This window comes from Pan troglodytes, chromosome 11, assembly GCF_028858775.2.
Source record: "Pan troglodytes isolate AG18354 chromosome 11, NHGRI_mPanTro3-v2.0_pri, whole genome shotgun sequence".
Taxonomy (NCBI): Eukaryota; Metazoa; Chordata; class Mammalia; order Primates; family Hominidae; genus Pan; species Pan troglodytes.
This window is the reverse complement of record NC_072409.2, coordinates 45,092,117-45,107,987: the sequence shown is the minus strand read 5'-3', so window position 1 is coordinate 45,107,987 and position 15,871 is coordinate 45,092,117. Positions and strand designations below refer to the sequence as shown.

Sequence of the window (15,871 nt, the reverse complement as noted above, 5' to 3'; positions counted from 1 at the left end):
CACTTCTCAGAGTGTGACGATGCACCATGGAGGCCACAGGGGATCCCATGTATGTCCCCTTCCATCCCCCTCCAGCCTCCCCATGGCTGCCGGCCACCTGGGCACAGAAGTCCTGTCTGTTTCACTTCCTATTTCCTCCTGTTCCTATGAGGGAGGCGCTCAGCCTGATTCTGTGGAGTGAGTGAGTGGAGGCTGGGGAGACGGAAGAGGGTGTATGGATGGAGGAGGGGCGGGCAGGGGACGCGAGAGCAGCCAGATCCTGGGCAGGGTGAGGAACAAAGGTGAGGACGCAGCCCCTGGGGAAGCTCAGGCGGAGCTGGAGGAGCCTGCGGCTGCGTGGAGGGTAACAAGAGTCAGAAGCCACAGTGGACAGCCACGGTCCCCACAGGCTTACCTGTTCAGGCAGCACAGTGGGCTTAGGGAATGTTGACAGGCATGGGTTTCCCTTCTCGTCCTGCTTTGAAATAAGAGCCAAGGACAGCACACCCTGTCAGGGAAACAGACAGTGCTGGAATTGGGTGACTTTGAGGAAGGTTCATACACAAGGGACTGTTTCCAAAAGTGTGGGTGTCTGGAAGGCAGTGTTGGTAGACAGAATAATGTCCCCTCAAGGGGCCCACATGTGAATGCCTGGTCCTGTGCATGTCACCTTCACATGGCACCAGCACCCTCGCTGATGGGACTTGGGACAGGATCTTCAGGTGGGGAGAGGCCGTGATGAGCCAGGCAGATGCAGCATCATCTCAGGGTTCCTCCATGCAGGAGGGAGGGGTCAGGGGAGGAAGTGTGACAGCAGCAGCAGGACCCGGAGAGCAGATGCTGAGTGGAGACCAGGAGGGGAGGACCGGGCAGCAGCCCAGGGCCTTGGGCAGCCTGGGAAGTCGGAGAAGGCAGGAGGAGCCCCCAGCAGGAGCCCGCCCTGCCCAGACCTTGACTTTCGCCCAGCAAGACTGATTTTCAGTTTTGTCTTCCAGGACAGGAGGGTAATAAGTTTGTGCTGCTTGAGACTGCCAGGCTGGGGTGAGACCTTAGAGCAGCGTCAAGAAACACACGCAGGTAGGAACCGGAGGCCGTCCCCATCCAGCCATGACCGGCTCCAGGCCTGGGGCTGCCACAGGAGGGTCACGTTGGAGGAGCCCCAAGGAACACAGCTGTGAGAGTCACCCCGGAAGAGGAGCATGGCCTGCAGCCCACGACAGAGCCAGCTGAGGTGGCCTCGCAGGAAGGAGCTGGGAGGCTCAGCGCCTGGCCCCAGCCTGCCCCTGCCCCTGCTATCCTTCTGGGGTTCCCCGGGGGCTGGACCCCAAGGAAGCTGGCAGGACAGGAGCCTGTGTGAGCTACACCCTGCAGCTAAGCCACAGACAACAGATGGCGGACGACAGAGCCTGGGGGTGGGAGGACAGGCTGGTCACACCGTGGACCACAAGGTCAGGAGCCGTGAGAGGCTAGGGGCCTGTGGGCTGGACCTGGGGAAATAAGCATCCCCTTCGCAAGTCTCAAGCGATGCCCTCGGATGGGCCCCAGCTTTGCTCTGCATCCGAATCCTGAGAGGAACCTGCAAAAAATACAGACATCCAGGCCCCACCCAGCAGCATCTGAATAAGACACTGAGTGGGGGAGGGGAGGGGGCGGTGGAGGGAGGCTGAAGGTGGATGCTTACTGCTGCACCCGCTTCCTCCCCCACTGTCTTCCTAGCAGCTCCTTTCCTGGGAGAACGACGTCCTGTCCTCACAGCATATCTGGAGACTCAGTGTCTGACTCAACACGACCATGCCCTTGACTCTGAGTGGAATACATGGGTCGCTTGTCTGGAATCCATGTGTGCCCGGCATCCCATGAGCTTGGCACTAGAATTAGCTTTTGGAGAGAGACTGGCAACTGCAGTCTCTTTTGGTTCCTCAGTAAACTGGAGGGACCTGAACTTTGCCCAGGCAGGCTTGACATTCTGTTTATTCCACATATCATTGCTTCTGCCAGGACCTTCTCAAAACATAGGTGGTGTCTATTGCCCTCAAAGATGAAGAATCATCATAACCAAAAGTGTGATATGTCCACAGTGGATGAATTAGCATAATAGTGAAGTGTTTGACTGTCCAGGGCTGCATTTAGATGAAGACTGAACTCACGCTGTCCACCTTGCTCACGAGTTGACATATACTTCCACATGGCACAGTTCAGGAAGAGATTGAACTCGGCTAAGCCATCCTTTTGTGACCTTGTATTTGACGATCCTAACTGGAGGAGGAAGCAGGAGTGAGAAGGAGGAACTGGAGTGAGAAGCAGGAGCTCCTAACAATGCAGGAGACACAGGCACCATGCGGAGAAACGCCCAGCGGCCCTTCATGACCCAGAGCCGGGGAGCTGGGTGCGGGCAGAGGCCACTGCACATTCACCACGCTCACGCCACGTGCCGGCCTCAGGCTTGACAAGCTCAGGCCTTTGGTTAAAGCCTTTCTAGCACATCAATATACTTTTCATTCACAACCTATGCTGAAGTGAAGTGCACTCTACGTGGACAATATTCACAGCAATTTTAGAGACAGGTCTTATCCTCCCTATATCACTCCCAGTCATTGGTCCCACCTCTAAGAGGAAGACAAGTCTCTTAATAGTCAACAGACAGCTTCCAAAGTTTGTCTCTCTCCTCTAAGTATCACTGGATCTTCTTTTGTCCACAAGGATGCAGAACAATGTTCCAAGTACTGTTACGTTTCTAAACTTTAAGATTGTTCATTTTTAAGAAACAAATAACTATAACCACATAATTATGTATAACCAAGAACTATAACCTTGATAATCTTTCAACATACTCCAAAAGGAAACTTTGAGTCCATTTTACATTCAGCAAGTTAATATTAAACTATGTGGCACATCAAAAGCTTTAAATTAATAATGTGTGTTTTAAATGTTACAAACCGTGTCAAGTGTACATCTAATATATGAACTAACAACTTAAAATACTACTGTTGAGTAGGCTATGAGTTCCTTGTAGTTAAATAAGTTATTACGAAGAGTATTGTTATAAAAGGTATGTGCTATGCCAAGCAATAACAAGATGTAGATGTGGTCACAAGCTAGCTATAGTAAAATGAAAAGAAAAAAACTCTGCTTGAGACCTCTTTTGTGTCATGATTTACCATAATTTTGAAGCAAAGTGTTTACAGCTGCTATTAAAATTAAAATTGAAGGGGAGAAACAAAGCACCCTGAAATTTGAATGAAAATTAAAAAGAAAAAAGTATATGAGCTGTCATACAGTATTTGTGTTTTCCTAGGATGCTAGATGTTACTACAAACTAAATCTCAAAAATATTTAAATAGTCTGAAAAATAAAGATCTATATAGACTACACTTTTGGAAAACTTCACAACATTATCGAGAATTTAGTAAAGTGTTCTTTTTATTATAACACTGATTCAACTATGTGGTCAAATCACTCATTAGTCTTCTAGGTAGTCTTTAAGAAAAGGAGTATGATGGAATGTTCTATCTTCTTAAGTCAAATCTACACAAGGATATTAAATCACATTAGAGTTTTGGTTTTTTTTAAATAGAGATGGGGTTTCCCTCTGTTGCCCAGGCTGGAGTGTAGTGGTGAGATGACAGCTCCCTGAAACTTCGACCTCCCTGGCTCAAGCCATCCTCCCGCCTCAGCCTCCTGAGTAGCTGACTATAGGCTCACATCATGCTGGGTTCACTTTACTTTTTTTTTTTTTTTTTTTTTGAGACAGAGTCTTGCTCTGTCACCCAGGCTGGAGTGCAGTGGCACAATCTCGGCTCACTGCAACCTCTACCTCCGGGTTCAAGCCATTCTTCCTGCCTCAGCCTCCTATGTAGCTGGGGTTACAGGTGCCTGTACCATGCCCTGCTAATTTTTGTATTTTAGTAGAGACAGGGTTTCCCCATGTTGGCCAGACTGGTCTCAAACTCCTGACCTCAGGTGATCCTCAGGTGATCCGCCCACCTTGGCCTCCCAAAGGTGGCCAAGGCATGAGCCACCATGCCCGGCCCACTTTACTTTTCGTAGACATAGGGCCTCGCTATGTTTCCCAGGCTGGTCTCAAACTCCTGGCCTCAAGCAATCTGCCTACCTTGGCCTCCCAAAATGTTCGGACAGATGTGAGCCACCACACCTAGCCTAGAAATGTCTTACTTGCAGAAAGGTTCTAAAATGGCTAATTAAAGATTTTGGCATACTTAAATTAGTCCAAAAGATGAAACCTATTCTTTCAAATCAATGGATTGATGTGAGTAAGCATCACCAACCAAACAAGGAAACAACACAGATGGTGAAGCTCAGGTAACTTTTTCTTCACCTGTCCTTGTTGGATCAGCTGCTAGATGCTGATGACAAGCTCTATCATTTTACAAACTTCATGATTGTCAACTACAAGCTACAACAATTAAATATTCCTGGGGCTAGACACAGGGGCTCGTGCCTGTATTCCCAACACTTTGGGAGGCTGAGGAAGGCGGATCACTTGAGGTCAGGAGATTGAAACTAGCCTGACCAACATGGTGAAACCCCGTCTCTATTAAAAAATACAGAAAAAAGTAGCCGAGTGTGGTGGCAGATGCCTGTAGTCCCAGCTACTTGGGAGGCTGAGGTAGGAGAACTGCTTGAACCCGGGAAACAGAGGTTGCAGTGAGCTGAGATTGCGCCACTATACTCCAGCCTGGGCGACAGAGCAAGACTCTGTCTGAAAAAAAAAAAAATTCCCCAAATTTTCTTTGTTTTTACCTTCACTGTTTAATTTGAGTACAGGATAGTGTAATGTTGGTCCTCTTAATCACCCATTTTGCTAATATAATGTATAAGATATGTTCTACAATAAAACTTTACAGCTGCTAATATAAATAGCAGTATTCAGTTTATTCCAATTCTGAAATTAGTTCACCAAGGAAAAAAAAAGAATCAGGTACAATGTAAAGAATAACTGAAAATCCAGAAATACCATATTCCCAGATATTATCTTACCACTAATCATGATTTCATATTTTATGCTATTAATTGAATAAATTCTGCTATTAGAATTTTGGAATTAAAAAAGCTTTTATTATTCTGATACCATCAGTTAGTTGTTTGCCAACTACTTTTTCTTAAAGGTCAGTGAATTGTGAAAGGCCTATGTCACAGAAAATATAAGACACCTTGTGTTGCACTTTAAAAATCAAATTTTGGAGTTGGAATTATACTATTTAACTACTTTCTATGCTAGGTAATGTCACAAACTACTTTAAAATAGTTACATATAACATATAAATATTCATGAAACACAGGTTATATGTATAACTAACACCCATGGGTGTGGAAAAATACCATTCACTCCCAGTGTCTTATGCAATAAAAGAAATGTTTACTAACCCATTTACAAGGGCACATTTGCATTCTTTTCGCTATTGGCTCAGCCTCTTTTTAATGAATGTCCACAATCACTAAGTGATACTGTGGCAAACTCTACTCTTCCGAGATGGCTAAGAGACAGCTAATGATCATCACATTTTGTGAATAATTCCAAAGACCATAAAAAATGTACGTTGTAGGAAAATATAACTTTCAGCAAAAGCCACTTTTTCTGATGCTGCCGACCTGTGTATCAGCTGTTCTTGGAGGCGCAGCTATTTAGACACGACACCCTCCCTTCAGATGATGTAATCTTAAGGAATTTAGCAATTATGTGATTTACTAACATAAGACAGTATTTACTGACACGACCAGACAAACTGAAAAGGTCTTCTCACCTACTCCTGGAGTCTTCCCAGAATCCAGACACCCAGTGTAAGAAAACAGGTGTTGAAAGCTCTGCTGTCACTTCAAAGAGAATAATCACAACAATAAATGCAAAAGATAATGTACTAGAAACTGTGAAAATCTTAACCTAAGGTATGAAAATGTTCAAATGAAAATACTACTGCATGCTAAGCACACAGCAACAAAAAGAAGCACTGCAGAAATGGTTGTGAAGCTTTATGAGAGTAAAAACAAATGAAGAGGGGAAAACACAACAACCATTAAGAAATAAGGACAAAGAAGGCATTGAGGGAAAGAAGCACAGGAAAAAAGATTATCCCTGAAAGAAAATCTGTTGACTAAAAAAAATCTGTTCTAAATACTTAATTTAAAAATGTCTCTTCTAGGCCAGGTGCGGTGGCTCACGCCTGTAATCCCAGCACTTTGGGAAGCCAAAGCGGGCAGATCATGAGGTCAGGAGATCGAGACCATCCTGGCTAACATGGTGAAACCCCGCCTCTACTAAAAATACAAAAAAATTAGCCGGGCATGGTGGCGGGCGCCTGTAGTCCCAGCTACTTGGGAGGCTGAGGCAGGAGAATGGCATGAACCCAGGAGGCGGAGCTTGCAGTGAGCCGAGATCGCACCACTGCACTCCAGTCTGGGTGACAGAGTGAGACTCCATCTCAAAAAAAAAAAGAAAAATTTCTATTCTAACACACTGTCATTTGGGAGGCCTACAAAAACATTTCCTTAAAAAATTACCATGACTTCAACTATATTTTTAAAAAGCCTTGACACTTGGAAAAGACTATGATAATAACTAGAATAACTTGTCTCACTATTTACTTAGAAATATTCTATTTAAAAGTCGACCAACAATAGGAACTTTGCAATTGCACAACAGAGAAAGTAAATGAATAACACTCAGTGGCCATGGCGCGTTTCCCCATCTACTAGAACATTCTGTGACTTACACCATCTACCCTGAACCATTCACCACGTCTCCATTCACGCAGTGATTCAAATAGAGTTCCTGTGTTCATTCCACAATAAACCTCAGTAATTCGCACATCACAGTACTTGTAACCATTTGTTAACAGAAAGAGAACGAGTCTTCATATATAAGATGAGTTTCTTGTAGACACAGATAGCTGGGTCTTGATTCCATCCAACAGCCTCTTTCTTTTAATTTGCATATGTACATCACTGATGTTTAATTATTGATATACGTGGATTAAGAGCCTCTTACTATATTTGTTACTGTTTTCCATTCTTTCTCCATGTCTTCCATTCTTTTTCTTCTTTCTCTTGTTTCAGTTGAGCACTTTATATGATTTGTTTTTTCTCTTTTCAGGGGGGCACAGGTTCTATGGTACAATTATTAGGCCTGAGTCTTATAATGAGTCTCTGGGCTGTGATCTTCAAATGTGATTCTCAGTCCCTGGCCCTGCTTAGCTGGGATGGGATAGCTATGGGGAGCTAGATTTGGGTGTTTCCTTTCCCTCAGATTAATTAGGTTCTCATGAAACCCAGCAGGTTAGGCTCTGGTTAGGTAGTTTCTCCTGACAGAAGGCCTTGTTAAGAACAGAATGTTCTGGCTGGGTGTGGTGGCTCATGCCTGTAATCCCAGCTACTTGGGAGGCTGAGGCAGGAGAATCGCTTGAACCTGGGAGGCGGAGCTTGCAGTAAGCCGAGATCGTGCCATTGCACTCCAGCCTGGGTGACAGAGCAAGACTCCGTCTCAAAAAAAAAGAGTGTTCTCTCACATTTTAAAATAATTCTCTTTTTCTTCCCCGCGCCAGAGGTACAAGGGATTTTTCTCCAATATTTACTGTGAGAATTTGGTAGAGATCTAGCAGGTAAAATGCACAAAAGCATGTGGACCCCCACATCACCAGGCCCTCTGGAGTCTTCAATTCTCAGGTTTGTCCACGTTGAGCCTCCAACAATCTATCAATGACAGTTTAGGTTTCCTTGCACTCACATTGGTTCCTGCGGAGGTTTCTACTCATGGGCTTCTGCTCCACTATATTCAACGCATTCAACATGCTAGAACCCTTGCAGGAAACCATGAACATTGTCTCTACTTGGCAGCTGTGGACACATAAATCCAAATCACACCCCTGCACCTGCCAGAAGCAAAGGATGCCCGTGATCAAGGGTTTGACCCCAAGTCAAATGTCAGTTTCTGACCCCAAAGCCTTCAGGAACAAACACCCTCGTCTCCTCTGCCTTCATTCCTCTCAAGTCTAACATGTCTGTCTCTTTCTTATTATAATAAAAGTGGAAGCAGATTCAAGGAAATTAAGTTACTCCTAACACACAGCTTGAATCCAATCTTTGATTACAGGATGTACCCTGCATTCTTCATGGCACTTCATACCACAAGGATGGCAAAACACAAGACTCTGAGCAGGTCAAATTCCAGTGGCAGAAACAAGATGCATCTCCAGAAAACAGTAAAGATGCCATAACGGAGATAAAGACAATAAGCACTGCGAGAGGTCAGAGGGAGACCAGATGCCCAGAGCTCCAAAAAGCTGACCATAACCTTCACAGACAGGTAGGAGGTGCATACCCAGAAAAGACAGGACATGTTCGGGCAGTTCTACTCACTCCAAGTTCAGCTCATCCTAACAAAGATGATGATATGGTTTGGCTGTGTCCCCACCCAAATCTCATCTTCAATTGCAGCTCCCATAATTCCCACAGGTCATGGTAGGTATCTGGTGGGAGGTCATTGAATGTCTTTCCTGTGCTATTCTCGTGACAGTGAATAAATCTTACAAGATCTGATGGTTTTATAAAGGTAAGTTCCCCTGCACATGCTCTCTTGCCTGCTGCCATGCAAGACGTGACTTTGCTCCTCCTTTGCCATCCACCACGATTGTGACGCCTCTCCAGCCATGTGGAAACTCTGAGTCAATTAAACCTCTTTCCTTTGCAAGTTACCCAGTCTTGGGTAATGTCTTTATTAGCAGCATGAGAACAGACTAATACAGACAACTTGCCAAATTAGATGGGCAACTCGCATTCTTCTCAATCCCTCCCTGCCGGAGGAACAAGCACCTCAACTGAGACGTGCCCCAGTCACCACCCATGTTCCCAAGTCAGCACCTTGACCTGGTTTCCACATCTCCATCACTAGCACGGAACTCTTGTTGGGGTCATAAAGCTTACTTATTTTCTTTTGTCTTACTTCTTACCTATGTTTCAGAGTTCAGAAAGAACATTTAACTAAGATGAAAACTGTATTGTACAGACACTTTGACCTTGCTGACATGAGTCACATTTTACAACAAAATGCAGATGCCTTATAATTCTAGTGCATAAGGGCTTCCAAGACCATCAAGCAGTTGTTCTCAAACTTCAGTGTGCAAAAGACTGACTGAGGTGCTTATTTAAAATGCAAATTTTGGGGCCCCAACCCAGAGATTCTGATTCAAAGGGTACTCAATATATTATCTTGTTAGAGGTTAATTTAAAACTTTGAATATTCAATTGCAACTTTTTACTTCATTTTAGAGTTTTAGCATTGCACACATAGCAAATAACCATTTATTAATTTTATACTTCTCTGCACATACAGCAAATCAACATTTATTAATTTTATACTTCTTTGCCATAAACAGGGTGTGCATCCCTGGATGGCAGTGAGCCCTTCAGTGACCTCTGCCCTGGGTCAACCGACATTCGTTCCCATTTTAAAGATGGACAGAGGACAGAGAGGAAAGATCACCTGCTTCAGGTGACACACCAGGTAAGAACTGGCATGGAAACTAACAACTACGTCTCTTAGATTTCTTACATCAGAAATAGATGTAACATCAACCAGCCCTGGTTATCTACTCTGTGGAGTTCACACTAAGGAAAAAGAGACACTGACTTAAAGGAAAGACATTTTCTTTCTCTTTCTTTTTTTTTAAAAAAAAATATTAGACAGTTTAAAGGGAGGGGAGGAGTACAAATTTAAGATTTCCTTGATCAGAATTTTTTTTTTTCCACAGTCGGAGTTTTGCTCCGTCACCCAGGCTGGAGTGCAGTGGCGTGATCTCGGCTCACTGCAGCCTCCAACTCCCAGGTTCAAGCGATTCTCCTGCCTCAGCCTCCAGAGTAGCTGGGATTACAGGTGAATGCCACCACGCCTGGCTAGTTTTTATATTTTTTAGTAGAGATGGGGTTTTACCATGTTGGCCAAGCTGGTCTTGAACTCCTGAACTCAAGTGATCCGCCTGCCACTGCCTCCCAAAGTGCTGGGATTACAGGCATGGGCCACCGTGCCCAGCCTCTTCGATCAGATTTTAACCAACTATATATTTGTGAACTCATTTACTCAGGGACACACAGTGTTTTTATTATTATTATTGTTTGTATTTTTTGAGACGGAGTCTCGCTCTGTCACCCAGGCCATAGTGCACTGGCGACATCTCAGCTCACTTCAACCTCTGTCTCCTGGGTTCAAGTGATCCTCCTAACTCAGCCTCCTGAGTAGCTGGGACTACAGGCACATGCCACCACGCCCGGCCAATTTTTGTATTTTTAGTACAGACGGGGTTTCGCCATGTTGGCCAGGCTGGTCTCGAACTCCCAACCTCAGGTAATCCACCTGCCTTGGCCTTCCGAAGTGCTGGGATTACAGGTATGTGCCACTGCATCCAGCCCGCACAGTGTTTAAAATACTCCTCTAAGGAAACAATTCCAGCCTGGGTCTAGGCAGCTTTCTAGGGTTTTGCTTGGGCAAACAGTGTTATTTCCAAAGTGTCCTGTAACCTGCTGAGTTTAGAAGGAGTGGAAATTCAGAGCTCCCTTGATCCAGGAGCCAGAAGATTAACGTTTCGGGGGTCAGCAGGGGGTTGCTGTGGTGGGTGTGAGTGGCACCACACCGGACAAATGCCCCCATGTTTTTGTCATCACACAAACCAGTTCTTGTCAAATTCCTCCCCAGAAAGTTTCCTGTGGCTCCAGGCCATGGGGCTGGGATGGTGCAGATTTTAAATCATGGAAACTTCAAGAACATACCTACTCTTCCTCTCTCCTCTCTGTCCAAGGAGCCCCCATCTGAGTACAGACTGACCACCACCCACCTGCAATAAACTACATCTCTGAGCAAAACACCAGCTGGGCTGGCAGGCCAGAAGGCAGCTTCCCCAGGTCACTACCCGCCAGGAAGCACCCAGCGACCCACGCACCACTCACTTTGTCGCCCCTCCGCTGCCCTCGTCGTTGTCAGAAGATGACGATGTAGAAGAGCCAGGGAAGTAGGCGGAATCCACGTGGTTGGGGCTGCCGCTCTGGGCCGGGTTGATGGGCGAGGACCGCTCATACAGCGGCGTGTGCTTCCCTTCGTGAGGAATGTTGCTGTAGCTGTTCTGCTCTGTCAGATGCTTCCCGCTCGTGTCCAAAGTGAGAGGTGCTGGCTCAGAGAGGCTGTACGGGTATGGACCCTGGCCCGGGGCGCCCCCTGGGCTGGGCACCTGTGGGGCCTGAAGTGAAGGGCACACGTCACGCACACGTGGCCAGCAGGACCTGACTCAGGCCCAGGCTGACGTTTCCTGGCTCATTTTTATTTCAACAAACGCTGGCATCTATTTCACATATCAATTCAAGAGGTTAGGAACTTATTTTAGCATTTGTTGAAATTCAATGCACGCACCCTGTCTGAGACCCGCCACCCGACCCAACGCAGGGAAGGCCTTACCACGGGCTTTGCTTGCAGAGAGGTCTGCGGAATGTTGAGCATCTGAGGAGGAACATGCGGCGGCACCATCCCAGGCATTCCAAACGGACCGGGTCTGGCTGCTTCACCAACACAGAAAGAAAAGAATCACACAGCTGTGAACAGAATGCGTTTTCCAGGGCATCCTGGGGGCCAGCCCATGGCGCCAGGGATCTCACCCTCACCTGGCTCAGACATCGACACCACCATGGGTCCCACTTCTCAGAAATCATTACGAATTGCCATTTCACAGTAAGGAAAACTTAATTTTATGATGCTCGATTTGATGGACTCGGGCTGGGATTCTAACTTTCCAGATTTCTCAGTGAACTTGCCATAGTGGTTCTGCTCTCGTGCACTTCCTGAGGACCTCGGCTGTCCCTCTGCCTGCAACTTGGTGGGGATTCTCTGTAACTCAGTCTCCCTGCTCAGGGCTGCTCCTAGCCTGAGATCTCCGTGAAACCAGAAGCCCTGGCAGGCATGAAAGGAACGAAGTCGGACCGAACAGTTTCCTTTACCTTTGTCAAGCAAGAGGACTTTTCTATTTAAAGTACATTGCAACTACCATTAGGTTCTCAGCTAACTAGTGAGTTTTTAAATTTAAAAGGAATTGTTTTTCATTGTTCAGCAATTAGGTTACACACTTTAACACGTATTACAAGACGAGTAATTTGTGATTCTGTGTTCTCTTAAAACATAATTTCATAAACCTGCCTGATGTGTGCTGCCATGTGCTAGTCATCATTCCCACGCTACCTTGCAAATTGAAGAAATCTGTTAGGGGAGTGAAAGCCATGTGGAGGAACTGAAGCAGGACAGCAGGACAGCAGGACAAGGAGCCGGGCCAGCCTGAAGCTGGGACAGAAGGCAGGGGCTGGAAGCCTTCACATTCAACACTGCATCTGGCCTTGAGGGATCTAAGGACAGGAAGAGAGCTCAAGGGCCATGTCAGCCAAAAGAAGTGAATGAGTGAGTAGATGGTGCCCATAAAGGGCTGTTCCAGAGACAGCACAAGACCCGCAGTAACAAGGACCGACTGGGGCCCAAACGTCAACAGCACTTCCAGACACCACCAGCAGGAAACAGGAGGACATGGGACACGGACCCCTAGGAGCTGCACTCCCTCTCAGAACACTTAGGTGCTGAGTGCCGATGATGTGTCAGGCTGAGAACTGGACTGGAGGATGCCAGGAGCCCTAAGGCGGTGTCGGTAAGACACATACTACTGAAGACACAGAGAAAATACAAAACCTGAGTGAGACACAACAGATCCACCAGGGGCTTGCACGGCTGCACCATCTCTTCCTTGGGTTTGTTTTAAATGTTGAAGAAAACCAAGCCTAGAGCTTCCTGACTCCAATTTCCCTCTTTAAGCAGTAGATATGCTTCTACAACCTCTTCATCTGAACACCAGGTGATATGGTTAGGCTTCACGTCCCCACCCAAATCTCATCTTTAATTATAAACTTCATAGTCCTCATAATCCCCATGTGTCAGGGAGACACCAGGTGGAGGTAACTGGATCATGGGAGTCGTTTCCTCATGCTGTTCTTGTGATAGTGAGTGAGTTCTCACAAGATCTGATGGTTTTATAAGGGGCTCTTTCCCCTTTGCTCGGCACTTCTCCTTTGTGCCACCTTGTTAAGAAAGTGCCTTGCTTCTCCTTTGCTTTTGCCAGGATTATAAGTTTACTGAGGCCTCCCCAGCTATGCTGAACTGTGAGTCAACTAAACCTCTTTCCTTTATAAATTACACAGTCCCAGGAAAGCTTCTTTATACTAGTATGAAAATGGACTAATACAATGAATAGGTACTGAAAAGAGTGGGGTGCAGCTATAAAGATACCTGAAAATGGGAAGCAACTTTGGAACTGGGTAACAGGCACACGTTGGAACTGTTTGGAGGTCTCAGAAGAAGACAGGAAGATGTAGGAAACTTTGGAACTTCCTAGATTCTTGTTGAAAGACTTTAACCAAAATGCTGATAGTGATATGGACAATGAAGTCCAGGATGAGGTGATCTCAGATGGCGATGAAGAACTTGTTGGGAACTGGAGCAAAGGTGATTCTTGCTATGCTTCAGCAAAGAGACTGGTGGCATTTTGCCCCTGCCCTAGAGATCTGTGGAACTTTGAACTTGAGAGAGATGATTTAGAGTATCAGGTGGAAGAAATTTCTAAGCAGCAAAGCGTTCAAGAAGTGACTTGGGTGCTCTTAAAAGCATTCAGTTTTATGCATTCACAGAGATGATTTGGAATTGGAACTAATGTTTAAAAGAAAAGCAAGCATAAAGGTTCGAAAATGTGCAGCCTGATGATGGGATAGAAAAGAAAAACCCGTTTTCTGAGGAAAAATTCAAGCTGGCTGCAGAAGTTTGCATAAGTAATGAGGAGCCAAATGTTAATAGCCAAGACAATGGGGAAAATGTCTCCAGGGCATGTCAGAGGTCTTCAAGGCAGCCCCTCCCATCATAGGCCCTGAGGCCTAGGAGGAAAAAATGGTTTTATGGGCCGGGCCCAGGGCCTTGCTGCTTTTTGCAGTCTTGGGACTTGGTATGTTGCATCCCAGCTGTGGTTAAAAAAGGACAATGTACAGCTCAGGCCTCAGGCCATTGCTTTACAGTGTGAAAGCCCCAAGCCTTGGTGGCTTCTACGTGGTATTGGGCCTGCGGATGCACAGAAGTCAAAAACTGAGGTTTGGGAACTCCACCTAGACTTCAGAGGATGTATGGAAATGCATGGATGTCTAGGCAGAAGTTTGCTGCAGGAATGGAGCCCTCATGGAGAACCTCTGCTAGGGCAGTGCAGAAGGGAAATGTGGGGTCAGAGCCCCCCCAAAGAGTCCCCACTGGGGCACTGTCTAGTGCAGCTATGAGAAGAGGGCCACAGTCCTACAGACCCCCAAATGGTAGATCCACTGACTGTTTGCACCACACCCCTGGAAAAGCCACAGATACTCAACATCAGCCTGTGAAAGCAGTCGGGAGGGAGGCTGTACCCTGCAAAGCCACAGAGGTGGAGCTGACCAAGGCCATGGGAGCCCACCTCTTGTATCAGTGTGACCTGAATGTGAGACATGGAGTCAAAGGATATCATTTTGGAGTTTCAAGATTTGATGGCCCCACTGGATTTTAGAATTGCAAGGGGCCTATAGCCCCTTCATTTTGGCCAATTTCTCCCATTTGGAAGGGGCATATTTACCCAATGCCTGTACCCTCATTGTATCTAGGAAGTAACTAACTTGCTTTTGATTTTACAGGCACATAGGCGGAGGAGGGGGGTTGTCTTGTCTCAGATGAGACTTTGGACTTGGACTTTTGAGTTAATGCTGGAATGAATTAATACTTTGGGGGACCATTGAGAAGGCATGATTGGTTTTGAAATATGAAAGGGACATGAGATTTGGGAGAGGCTGGGGCAGAATGATATGGTTAAGCTTTGTTTCCCCACCCAAATCTCATCTTGAAATTAATGCCTATAATCCCCACGTGTCAAGGCAGAGATGAGGTGGAGGTAATTCGATCATGGGGGCAGTTTCCCCCATGCTGTTCTCATGATAGGGAGTGAGTTCTCATAAAATCTGATGGTTCTATAAGGGGCTGTTCCCCTTTCACTTGGAACTTCTTACTGCTGCCTTGTGAAGAAGGTGCCTTGCTTCCCCTTTGCCTTCTGCCATGATTGTTACGTTTCCTGAGGCCTCGCCAGCCATGCTGAACTGTGAGTCAATTAAAACTCTTTCCTTTATAAATTACCCAGTCTCAGGCAGTTCTTTATAGCAGTATGAAAACAGACAAATACACTAGGGACGGGGAACACAACCCACGAACCACCACCTTTCACACTGCCTATCTGCCAAAATAGGTGAGGACAGAAACATTCCCCAAACCTTTGCTCCTGCTCCCTGAAAGCAAACATCCATGGCTGCACTCACAAGAGGCTCCCTAAGCCGATACTAGGGGTGGTGAGACCAGGAGTGCAAACTTTGTCCTGGGCCCAGCCTCCTGAGAGCCAAGCATGGCCCACGGAGGCTGGGAGTGAGGTACAGATCATTGTTGACTGCCCCCAGAGAAGGACCAGGAATCTTACAGACTATGATCCTGTGTGAAGTTCCCACCTTCTAAGGGCTTTCAGCTTACAAGCTCTAAAACACCATAGCCCTTTGATCCTGGCTCGCACCAAGAAAAAACCTTGGCAGAGCTTCCAGCTTTGTACTAAACAAAGAAAACTGCAGTATGAGAAGCTAGGAATAATGAGACCAGCATGTGTGTAGTCACAGACACCTCACACTTGCACGCAACATGCACACAGACACACGTGCACACATGTCCCTGACTGAACAATAAGTCCACAGATCCATGCCTCTAAGGGATGTGTGTGCACAAGCAAGCACTCACTCATGCACAGGAGCAGATACACACAGGAGT

The 15,871-nt window shown here is 46.3% G+C and overlaps 1 protein-coding gene across 6 annotated transcripts in view; it reads right to left on the bottom strand.

The window, feature by feature from the left end:
- The window catches only part of C9H9orf129 (chromosome 9 C9orf129 homolog), a 28,502-nt gene that overhangs the window by 6,079 nt on the left and 6,552 nt on the right, over positions 1 to 15,871 (bottom strand). For 2 of the 6 annotated variants that reach the window (XM_016961184.4, XM_016961185.2), the window contains 3 exons: positions 11,432 to 11,532; positions 10,930 to 11,216; positions 395 to 487 (listed from right to left, as the gene is read on the bottom strand). In XM_016961184.4, the coding sequence (XP_016816673.1) occupies positions 395 to 487; positions 10,930 to 11,216; positions 11,432 to 11,509 (458 nt within the window). In that variant the 5' untranslated portion in view covers positions 11,510 to 11,532. Of the gene's footprint in view, positions 1 to 394; positions 2,236 to 5,033; positions 5,812 to 10,929; positions 11,217 to 11,431; positions 11,533 to 15,871 lie in introns of those variants that run through there. The other 4 variants (XM_054658280.2, XM_063787665.1, XR_010148637.1 and 1 more) reach the window with 3 other exon arrangements.